Source organism: Chinchilla lanigera, unplaced genomic scaffold (genome assembly GCF_000276665.1).
Source record: "Chinchilla lanigera isolate Chin_1 unplaced genomic scaffold, ChiLan1.0 scaffold00034, whole genome shotgun sequence".
In the NCBI taxonomy this organism is placed as follows: domain Eukaryota; kingdom Metazoa; phylum Chordata; class Mammalia; order Rodentia; family Chinchillidae; genus Chinchilla; species Chinchilla lanigera.
The window spans coordinates 17013750-17026255 of NW_004955435.1; the positions used below are offsets into that span (position 1 = coordinate 17013750).

Consider the following 12506-nt stretch of genomic DNA (forward strand, 5'->3'; position numbering starts at 1 on the left):
ACTTCTCCTGGGTAGGAACCCAAGGAGTGGAAATGCTGGTCCATATGAGAAGTATATATTTAATTGTTTTTAAACTCCAATTATTTTGTATTTTCTATACCAAACAGCAATATCAGTTCTAGTTTCTCTGTTAATACCTGGTATTGTCAATTTTTTAAATTTTAGCCATATTAGCAGATATCTTCTAGTGATTTTAATTTGTACCTCTAATAATAATGTTAAGCATCTTTTCATGTGCCCATTAGCTATTCACTTACTTTCCTTGATAAAATGTCTGTTCAAGCCTTTTGCCATTTTTAAGTTGGGTCTCTGAGCTCTTTACACATTCTAAATACATATATGCATGATGTGTATATGATCTGAAAATATTTTCTCTGAGGCTTCCTGGGCTCAAACCATACTCCTACCCCAGCCTCCTGAATAGCTGGAACTATAGCTATGTGCCACTCTACCTGTGTTTTGTTTTGTTTTAAATAACCAGGCTGGGGATCAAACCTAGGCCTCATGCATGCTAGGCAAGCACTTTACCACTGAGCTACATCCCCAGCCCATCTTTCATTTTTTAATAATATAATTTGGAAAAAAAGTGTCTATTTTGATAAAATCTAAATTATCAATTTAGACAGTGTGTTTCTAAGATCTTGTTTTTAAAATATGGCAAAGATCTTTAGTATTTTCCTCTACAAAATCTATAGTTTTAATTCTTATGCTTGGGGCTGGGGATTTAGCTCAGCGGCAAAGCGCCTGCCTGGCAAGCGCAAGGTCGTGAGTTCGGTTCCCGGTACCGGAGAAAAACCAAAAAAAAAAAATTCTTATGCTTATATCTGTGATCCATTTTGAATTATTTTTGTGCAAGGTATAAGGTAAATTCACTTTTATACATGTGGATATCCAGCTGTTCTTGCACTACTTATTCAAAAGACCACCACTGCTTCATTAAATTGCTTTGGCATCTTCATCAGAAATCAATCTATCAGCTGGGCATGGTGGCACAAGCCCATAATTCTAGCCCTGCCTGAGCCATTTGGTGACTTAGTGAGATCTTGTCTCAAAATAAAAAAAATAAAGGGTTGGGAGTGGAGCTCAGTATAAAGGCCCCAGGTTCGATGCCCAGTGCCATCCTCCAGGAAAAAATGAATTATCAAAACAGGATTTCTTTCCGGTTTTCAATTCTCATACTCCTGCCAGTACCTTCTATATTTATTATGTAGCTTTATAATAAATTTTCAGATCCAGTAATGTAAGTCATCCAACTCTATTGTTTTTAAATTTGCTTGTCAATTCTAAAGGGTTTGTGTTAACTATGTGGATACACTGGGAGAGACTTGCCAAGTTACAATATTGTGTCTTTTAAATCATGAACAAGAAATGTTATGCCTCTTACTTAGATCTTTAATTTCTCTGAGCAATGTTTTATAATCTTACACTTTCTATGTGAACCTTATTCCTAATTATCTTTATTCTCTTTGATACTATTCTTTCTTAATATTAACTTTTACTCTTTTTTGAGATAGGGTGTTGCTATTTAGTTCAGGCTGGTCTTGAACTCAATGCAGTCCTCCTACCTCAGTTTCAGTATCATTTTCTGATTATTCATTGCTGGTGTACAGAAATACTATTAATTTCTATATACTGACCTTGAATTTAAAGCCCTTGCCAAACTCATCTACTACTTTTTTTAGATGCCTTAAGACTTTAGAGGGCCGGGGATGTAGGTCAGTGGCACAGTGCTTGCCTGGCAGGCAGGTGCAAGGTGAGTTCAATTCCCGGTACCAAAAAAAGAAAAAAAGACTTTAGAAATATGAGATTGTGTCAACATGAATAAAAGCATTTTTCATTTTTCTCCACTTTAATGCCTTTTACTTCTTTAACTTGCCTTATGGCATTGACTAGGACCCCTAGTACAATGTTAAATAAAAGTAGTAAAGCAAGTACCCTTGCTTTGTTCTTGATTTTAGAGGGAAACATTCAGTCTTTAACCACTAAGTGTGATATCTAACATAGACAACCTTTAACAGATTGAGGAACTTACCTTCTTTTCCTACCTTATCATTAATGGGCACTGAATTTCGTCAAGTGCTTTTATACGTCTTCTAATATATCATGTGGCTATTTATTCTATTAACATGGTATTATATTAATTTATTCATTTTTAAATTTAAAAAAATTTAATACATGTTTGCAGTGGACAATAATTACATTTATTATGGGGAGTTGGTACATGTATATAACATATCTTAATTCTTTACACTTCCCCTCCTCTCTCCTCTCCATTTTGGTCCCCTTCCCACTTACAAAAGATCTCTGTTTCCTATTACCTATCTTTTTTATTTTCTTTAAATTATTTCTACTTTGGGTTTCTTACTATAGGGGTCTGATTTATTTCATTTAACAGTATAGTCTCAAGGCACATCCACATTCCTATAAATGACTCCTTTATGGCACAGTAGTACAACACTGTGTATAAATACGACGTTTTCTTTATCCATTCATCTGTTGAAGGCCATATAGGGAACTTACAAGATTTAAATATTGTAAGTTGTGCTATTATAAACAGATATATATATTTATATTTTTATATTTATATATTTATATATATTTATAATACAATACCTTTAACTCTTTTAAGAAGATACCTTGAAAGAGAAGGCTGGGTTGAATGGTACGTCTACATTTATTTTTGAGGAATCTCCATACTGATTTCCGTAATGGTTATTTTCAAATGTTAAACCAATGTTCCACTTCTGAGATAAATCCCACTGGGTCACAATGGATAATCCATTTTATATGCTGCTAAATTTGGTTTGTGGACATTCTGTTAAAGATTTTTACACCTATGTTCACAACAAGTTTTCTTAAAATGTTTACACCTAGCTTTTGTATCAAAATAATATTGGTCTCATAGAATGAACTTAAGAAGTGTTATTTTTCTCCCTCATTTTTGGAAAGAGTTTGTGTGGGATTAGTGTATTTGTTCTTAACCTAATTAACTTTTACTCATCCTTCTGATCTCATTGTAAGTATCAGTTTCCCAGGGAAAGCTGATCTGACCACACTGACTGGTCCATTTCTTTAAGTGTAATTAATTGTGTGTAAACAATAGCTCTTAGAATTTATCACAGAAGTTTTTAGTTTTTCTCCCATTTTAGCAAAAACTTCATAAAAAGAAAAATGTTGAGTGTCTTGCTTACCATTATGTAAATCTAGCTATCAGACACATCGTAGGTAAGCATTCAACAATTATTTATTTCCCTGTTTTGGCTTATTACTATTTCACTATATAGTATAGTTTGGGCTGGTTTTGAACTCATAGCCCAGGCTGGCCTTGAACTTGCAGGGATCCTCCTGCGTCAGCCTCCTGAGGATCACAGGCACGCACCACTACACCCAGTTGAGGGTCTTCAATATTAATTTGATTCATTATAGCTCTTTCTAGTCTACCTAGACTTTTTTGGTTCATATACACATTTAGAAGGATATCATTTCATCAATTTTTACTCTGGAAACATTCTATGGATTTTGTTACAATGTCTGTATTTTTACTTCTATCCTTGGGTAACAGATAGAATGTGGTCTGTCTACTAAAAAAAAAAAAAAAACTACCAACATCTTTCCATTTACTATAGAATAGTAGCTAAAGTGTAGTAGGGCCTTTCCCAACCTGTTGGGTTCAGAACTTCTTACAATGTAGCAATATCAGCCTCTGTGGCATATGTAATTCTGATGTTACTCTGTAACATAAGTCATGCTCAACCAGACTGTAAAAATGTTAGTCTATGCCCATATAAGGTAGACAAAGACACAAAAATTGTATGAAAGGGTACAACTACACCATTTTTGATGCTCAGCCTTTGGATAGTAATCTGCTGAGTCAATGCTAGCAAAAAAAAAAGCTGCTTCCTGGGAAAAAGCCCTTGGTGTCTATCTGCACAAAAATCCTGCAGCATTTCTTGGGCCTCGGCCAGGAATCGGAGAAGGTGTATTTCCACCTCTTTTGTCACTGAAGTCCGAACCTCAGAGCACCAGGAAATGCAACCTCGCCTAGTGCCAGTGGACCCGCTGACCCATCCTGTAGGGCAGCTGGGCCCCTCCCAACGTTCTGGGGCAAGAGCTCCACACAAACAGACCTGGAGGCCCAGGAAGCAGTTCAGCGAGCGCCCTGCCAGATGTGGTGAGACCTGGGCTCCATTTGGTAGTTCGGCCTTTCAAGAGGCAGAAGGGGACTGTCCAGAAGGGGACTTTCCAGAATTGCTTACGTGTCACTGAAACTGAAACCTCAACTCTGGAGGGCAGACTGGAGTACCAGAGCTGCCAGAGTAATTCTGCAATTAATGAAACCGCCAGAGTAATTCTGCAAGAATTAAATGAACCCTCAGCCCCAAGCAGAAGGTGGCAGAGTTGGAGTCATTGTGTGTGTGCATGTGAATGAGCAGACAGCAGCAGATCAGCCTGCTGAGGGCTCACTGGATAAGGAGATAATCAGCCAGGTGTTCAGGATTGTTGTAGGAGGGGACCTGGCCATCCTAACCAATTTCCTTACACTGACTGTTGGGAAGACTTGGTCCTATCTCAGCCACCCTGGCTGAAAGCTTGCATTGAGGAGAACTGTAGTGATGACTTGGGTAATGGCCACCTCCAAATGTCAGCCAAAGTCAAACAAAACGATTCTATCCCCAGGAATCAAAAGAAGTCCCACTTCCATATGTCCTACAGTATCCATCACTGCCACTGCCACTGCCACCTATGGCCCCCCACGGTAGAGGCTCTATCAGAGTGCCTCTCTCCCACCACCATGTGAGGCCTCCGCCGAGACCCCTCTGATGGCAACCTCCCCTGAGCTGCCCATTCTGACTCCCCAAACGCCTGTGGGCATCTGTTGAGAACCCCTCCAGCAGCCCAACCCTCAGGCCCCATCAAGGCATTATGCAGATGCCACTTCAAGAGACTTCAGGACCCATTTATATTATGACCCAAGGGGCAGATCCAAGGAGGGGAATGAGTGTTAGTGTATCAACCCTTTACCACCACTGACCTTAACTGGAAGAGTCAGACACCTTTCATATAGAGAAACCCTAGGCAATGATTAACTTGGTGCAGTCCATTATCCAAACCCACAAGCCCACATGGGTTGATTGCCAGCAACTCCTCCTAACCTTACTGAACACTGAAGTGTACCACCAGATTACTCAAGCAACCTTATATGGTTGGAAGAAACTGCCCTGGCCAGAACACTGAATCCCCAGGCTTATGCCCATAACCAATTTCCAGGAGAGTGGCACCTGAACTCTGAAGGAAGGCTCACTTCAATCACATGGTACCCTCCTAAAGGGGATAAAGGAAGGAGGGAAAAGGGCCATGAACATAAGCAAAACTCACCTGCAGTAGGACCAACTCTTGCCAATAACTCTGCTGAGGATTAGATCTAATCCCACTAAATAGATAGGGCTTTCCCCTCTTGATATCCTCTATGGGAGGACCCTACTCTTATTAAGGGCATGAGGGGGGATTTAAAAGAGCTTGGGAACCTCATCCTGAGACAACAGATGCAGGCATTAGGCTTAGCCTTAGGCACCCTACACCAATGGATTAAGGAATGACTGCCCATGAGTTAGACCACAGATACTCACTCTTCCAAGTCAGGGGATGCTGTGTGAGTAAAAGAATGGAATGTCCAACCCCTGAAACCCTCTGCAGGAGCTCATGCACTGCTATCTTATCCACCCCCACTGCAGTAAAGGTGGATGAGACAGCCCCCCAGATTCACTATAGCAGAGTAAACCCAGTGTCTCAAGACTGCAAGTGCATCCCCAACTCATCAGCACCATATAAGCTGACAATCTAAAGAAGCAGACTGAGATCTCAAGACCACCACTGAAAGATGTCAGCTGATCTTAGTCACGCCAGAGGATGCCTAGTCTATGCACAGCAGAAGCCTGAGGATGCCGCTGACCGGCGGTGCAGATGGACTGCATCCTTTTTGTGACTATCTAAAACATGCTGCTACCCCTTGCTTATAACTGTATTTGGGGAGACTGCCTCAGCTGACTGGAGACGCAGCAAGAGACGCCCGCTGGCCATCATCACCTTCCTGTTGTGGGTAGGATGTTTTGCTGGCATTGGCTTTTACTTGGGGCTCCACTGGTGAACCTGAGTTCCCCATCATGTGACCCATTTATTTGCCTAACCAGATCAGACCAGGGAGTTACTCAGACTTTACCATACCCACTCCTCATGCTTAGGGAGGATCCATTATAAGACACATTATAAGACAATCTATTCTATCTATCAACCTGAAACTCACCTATTTCAAAAACAAAAACAAACAAACAAACAAAAAAACAGGGGCTGGGGATTTAGCTCAGCAGCAAAGTGCCTGCCTTGCAAGCACAAGGTCGTGAGTTCCAATTCCTGGTACCGGAAGGAAAACAAAAGCAAACAAACAAACAAAAATCACCTATTTCAACCTAAAGTACTCCTCGACTGAGGAATGTTTTGAAGCACTACACTCCCAAGGTGAAGGACCATTTATTAACAAAACCTAGATTACAAATACCCACTTGCCAGTTTTGGTATTTTTTGATGTGTATGATATTAGTAAAAATCCCTGGATAGTCATGGGAATAACAAAGGCTCAAAAAAAAAAAAAGAAAAGCAAAAAAAAAAAGAACAAAGGCTCAATGATAAGTGTATGTGTGAATAGGCTTCACTCCAATCACCTGTCATGCTGACTGAATAGGGGCAAAAAGCCCCTATTGGAGCTTTGTCTCATGGGCCACTGGAAGGATAAAAGGCGCACTCCTCCAACAGTGGGTGGCCACTCTTAGCTAGGAATTACTATCTTTAATCCCAGAGATCAAGGTGGGAAAGTGGCCTATTTGCAAGGTACCAACCTACACTTCAAGAGAGTACTACATTTCAAGAGGGTCACTACTGTCCAAGTGGCCACATCTTATCGGGCTTTTCACTCATTTTATGAGGAAACAGAAAGTAGTCCCCTTCTAATCCAGGCTAAAGAACTTGTTTTTAGACCTAACAGTGACTGTAGCTCAGACTCTGAAGGGCTCTTCTTGCTATGTGTGTGGGGGGGAACCAACGTGGGGGATCAACTGCCATGGGATGCTACACAGTTAGATCCCGATGAACCTTACAGTGAGTGGCACAGGGTACCCCAGCTCTACCTCCTTAGGAGTTTAGTTTCTCAAGACCTCAATAATTGGAAGAAACAGTCTTGCCCAGTGGGGAAGATGGCTCAACATTTCTATATGGGGCCTAATGTGTCTGGGTCAAAGGTCCTACAATTCAACTGCCTGAAAGACCCAATGGTGGGAGTTCCCTTACTACTTTGAACCAAACCCTCACCCCTTGACCAATTTTTCTCATCTAAGGTAGGCTTGAGATGATGTAGATGGAGAATCAAATGACAGGCCCCAGATGGACCGTATTGTACTGGATATGCAGAAGATGCACATATGCTGTACTTCCCCCAAAAAGGTCAGGGTCTTGTGTATTAGGGATGATCCACCCATCTTTCTTTCTACTCCCATTTGTCAGGGGAGAATATCTGGGATCCAAGTGTATGGGGACAGGGGGACCCATAGAAAATGACATAACCTGCGAATTAGCAATTGGAAAGATGAGAAATGGCCCCTGAATGCATAATTCACTTTATGATCCTGGCAGAGGATGAGTCCTTGGACTACTGCACACCCGTTTATACGCTAAAACACATACTGAGGCTGCAAACAGTTGTAGAAATTATAACTAATGAAACTGCCAAAGCTCTTGTCAGCCAAACAACAGACCAAACTCCACACTACCATCAAAATTGCTTTGCCTTATTATATGCTTGCTTCCGAGGCAGGGGTTTGTGGGAAATTTAACCTAAGCAACCACTGCCTACAAACAGATGAAGGAAAGGTCATATAGGAGATTACAGATCAAATGAGGAACACTGCTCACGTTCCATCCCAGATCTGGAAAGACGAGGACCCCTGGGAACTGTTTGGGGGATGATTTTCAACTCTTGGGGAGTTCAAAACCCTCACAGGTATCACACTCCTGATTTTGGGAACCTGTCTGATCCTGCCTTGCCAGGCTCTCTTGGCTATACATTCTGCACAACAGCCTCATTGAAACGATGGTCAAAAAAAATGGCTGCACACACGATGATGTAATGTAAATATAAATTCCTGAACCAGGATGAGAGTCTTTGACTCAGAATAAAAGGGGGTCAGAATAGGGGCAGAGACCTCATGAACAAATCACAAACTGCATGGGAAACATTTCAAGAGTTGAAAAAATCCCACAGCAAAAGCTTTTAGCAAAGCAGTCAGGTAATCCTCAAACTCATTTATGGGCTATCACTGTATACAACCTATACTCCAACCACACTGGGCTATTTGCTATTTCTTTAAACAAATCTTATACTTTTGTTTGTTAATACTTTTCTACTTCTGCTCAGCATCTGGCAAAAATGCCTTAAACACAGTAGTTCAATAAGCATTTGTAGAAGAGTTCATATCAACTAGGCCTGTGGATGTAGCTTAGTTGTAGAGTACTTGCCTAGCAGGCGCAAGGCTCTGGGTTCAATCTCTAACACCATGCCAAAAAAAGAAGAATTCATATCACTTTTCATGTTCCAAGTGAGATTTTTAAAAACAAAAATTTCAAAATTTGTACCTATTTAAATGTTATCACACGCCTAGAATCCCAGCACTTGGGAGGCTGAGGCAGGAGGATCGTTGCGAGTTTGAGACCAGCCTGGGCTACAAAGTGAGCTCAAGACCAGTTTGAACAGCATAGTGAGACCCTGTCTCAAAAAAAACAAAAAATAAATAAATAAATAAATAAATAAATGTTGTACTTCACCTTTATAAATATAATTTAAAATTCTATAATAGTATTGTGATCTGATACTAATTTCTTATTTTTAACTTTTTTCTTTATATTTGGTTTAAAAATATATGAATTTGTGTGGAACTATTATTAAATTGCATTGTATACTTTTTTATATCTTTGGTCAATTTTTATCTAAAACCTAACTACAAAAGATACCTTGAATTTTCTCCCACCATGACTCTAACACCCAGGAAGACAAGAAAGAAATCTATCTTTTTCACTATATTCTTAGTACCTCTTATGTGTGTGCACATTAGCTCAGTCAACATTTATAACTGTCTTAAATTTCATTCTTTTCACTGCTGCTAAATTAAAAAGTATACATTAAGGAGCGAACAATGAGTAAAAAACATACATAACAGATGGAGGTCGATCTAACAGCAATAGATACTGAGTCTCTAATATGAATCAAGATATTCTGAGTGCGCTATAAACGTAATTCTTGCTCTTGGGGCTGGGGATTTAGCTCAGCGGCAAAGCGCCTGCCTGGCAAGCGCAAGGTCGTGAGTTCGGTTCCCGGTACCGGAGAAAAACCAAAAACCAAAAAACAAAACAAAACAAAAAAAATTCTTGCTCTTGAGGTCTATGAACACACACAGGTTAATAAATAACTTTGATATGGTGCACTAAAAGAAAGGTATGTATGTATTAAACGGCATGGAAATAAGAGTTGAAAAATCTAAATTGGTTCAAAGAAGGTGCCTTACTCTATAGAAGTAAAATCTGTTTAAGGGGTGGAGGATCAAAAATGATTTATCAAGATATGATTTATATATATACCTTCCCCAAAATGAATGTAAATATCATGTGTCATAAACATAAACCAATAAAAATCCTTTTTAGGATATGGAAACCAAAACCCATACAAACCATAATAACTTGTTTTAAATCACAAGACTAGAGGTCACAAGGCAAGATCTGTTCCACTTACACTGTTTAGTACCTCACAAAGGAATAATAAGAGATTTGCAGTTATAACACAAAACTAGGGGATCTATTATCCTAATTCCATATCCTATTAATATAAATAAGCAACAACTGTCCAAAACTGTGAAAGGTTGCCATGTAGTTCAAATAGCTAACTGACTGTCCTATAAAAGGATGCACCCTATATGTTGATTAAATACATTTTACCAAAGAGAGTTAAATGATCCATTCTAATTAATGTGACTTATAGATAAGTAGAACACTATTAAGATGTACTTGAAGTTCTGCAACGAATCTTTTTTTTAAAGGGTTCAGAAATAAGACTCTGATAGCATTTATGAGCTCCACAACTCTCTAGAGTATCCAATTACATTTGGCTATCAAGCAACCATTCAGTGACTTCACAGGCACAATTACCACCACTTCTCTTGATCCTACCACCTGACTTTGAAGTATTAGAAGATGATGTAACCCTCCCTGTATTATAAATTAATAACCTGACATTCTAAATTATACATCAGTCTTGGGTTGTTGGGTTAGCAGGAAATAGCCTAAGAATCTGCTTGGTTCTGAAGACAGTGTATAAAAAAAAGCTTAAGAGCCTAAAAATTTTAAAGACCATATTTTAAATCAGTGGTTGAAAAACAATGGGGGCCATCACTCAAGAGGTGAGGCATGAAGATCACTGAGAGCTGGAGGCCAGCCTGGGCTACACAGTGAGTTCAAGGACAGCCTGAACTGCAGAGCAAAAATCATCTCCAAAAAAAGGGGGGAGGGGGGACCACAGGTTGGATTCAGGCCAAAAATGGATTTTATTTGGCTTGCACAGTGAGGATGAAGAGGAGGAGGAAGACAGAAAAGAAAAAGGCAAAGAGGAAAAGAAAAACAACTACCGTTTTAAAAATTCAGGAATTTCACATATAAATGCGTATTTCCAGCTCTTCTTAAAAAATCTGAAATTCTAACAATACTGGACCTAACTTGCCATATGGTAATAACTGACCACAATTATGTAATCATAGCCCCACATATGTGGGACATTTGGTGCTAAGTCACATGTGAATTGTTACTTATCATTATGCATTTTTCTTTGACTCATAAACTTCCAAGAATGAAGAATGCCATACTTGGTGGATAGGTGCAGATTTTTAAAAGTACAATCCACGCTTCACATTAATACAGTAAAACAAAGCTACAATCAAAGAAATCAATTTACCTTAATCTGAGTTTGTTCGATTGACTTTTCCCATATCTGCTGATCATATGCTCCAATCTGAAATAAGGAGCAAGCTATTTAAATGACGCAAAGGCAAATACCTGTATTTTTAAGTCAAGCCTCACATGGAAGTCATTAATCTATTAAGTATTAATATCTGGAAAGTGTTTCTGCTTGTCAGAGTTAGAATAAATTAATATTTCCAAAAACTATTTTCTTCAAAACTCTAAAATAGCTGGATCTAAAAGTTAAAAAGCAACATCTAAAATATTTCAAATTAAATATTACCTTAAAAGATATTTCCACTTCTTAAGGAAAACATCAATAGGAATACTAGAGAAGAATAAAAGGTAAGGGACAGCTCAATACGAGGGCAGTACCGATCTGAGCCATGCGGATAAGAGCCCCATTCCTGTCTTTAAAGTTTGAACAGCAGTAAACTTTCAGAGCGTTGCCACGGCTTGTGTTTGCAGTCCGGGGAAGGGAGAGGATTTGAAAACCTTACCCTGGGACCCGGAACTGGGATTATAACGATCTTCTACATACATTTTTCCGTTTATGTTGAGATACCATATAATACCTGGCATCATCAAACTCAGAGAAAAGTACTGTGATACTCCTTGTGCAAATTTTCTGTAGGAAGTATGCTCTGCAAAGAAAAATTACTGGTATTACCTTCTTTTGATACCACGATATAGCATCTCTCTCATTTGAGGCCATTTGTGTCTCCAGCCAGAGAGTGGGATTTCACTGAAAACGAAGGAAACCAGTCGGTGAGTGCGGACGCTGAAGGCGACTCTGCCTGTGGGGAGCCCTCGGCGAGCAGCGGTCCCTTTCTCCGACTGCTGGGGGTGAGGCGGCAAACACACGGTCGCCGCCGCCACACTCTGTGAGCGTGAGTGCAGGGGTGCGGGGCAGGGCGGGACGAGGGGTCCGAGCACACCCGCCCGCCCCCGCGGCCCCGGCGTCAGACCCTCACCTGGTGCCCGCTGCCAGGCAGGCCGACGTGCGGGTCCTCCCTCCTCAGTGGCCCCGGCCGGGAGGAAAGGCCGGGGGCGAGGCGGCGGGCCCAGCAGGCCGCATCTTCCCCCGGAGGCCGCGACGCCGGCGGGGCCGTTACCATGGAGACCGCGGGGACCGCGCCAGCCTCGGAGGCAGCGGGCGGCCCGCGCTCCGCGGAGGGCGGTGTTGTCACCGACGGCGCACCCTCCGAGCCCGACCTACGAGGTCACGGGGTGGGCCATAAAATAAGCGCGGAACGGACTGGGCAAGAGCGGAGCGGAGGGATGCAGCCTCCGCTGGGCCGCCACTCGCTACCGCAACGGGAAAGGCTCTGCGCCTCTGGAGCGCGCCGGGGACCGGCAGGCTGCAGAGCGGCGTCGCGCGTCCGCACTGGCCGCACCGTTAGGGCGGTGACTCAGCCGCCCCGGAGCCCAGGTGCGGGCCGCGGCCCCGCCGCCTCGGC

At 41.3% G+C, this 12506-nt stretch overlaps 1 protein-coding gene across 6 annotated transcripts in view; it reads right to left on the bottom strand.

The window, feature by feature from the left end:
- Positions 1-12112, bottom strand: part of Phtf1 (putative homeodomain transcription factor 1) — a 53742-nt gene extending 41630 nt beyond the window's left edge. For 5 of the 6 annotated variants that reach the window (XR_001234855.1, XR_001234856.1, XM_005388979.2 and 2 more), the window contains exons 1-3: positions 12021-12112; positions 11717-11791; positions 11042-11098 (exon numbers count right to left, since the gene is read on the bottom strand). Coding sequence is in view for 4 of the 6 variants with exons in the window: in XM_005388979.2 (XP_005389036.1) it covers positions 11042-11098; positions 11717-11761 (102 nt within the window). In the remaining 2 variants the exon portion in view is untranslated. The remainder of the gene's footprint in view (positions 1-11041; positions 11099-11716; positions 11792-12020) is intronic. The other variant, XM_013516424.1, reaches the window with a different exon arrangement.
- Positions 12113-12506: the final 394 nt, after the last annotated feature.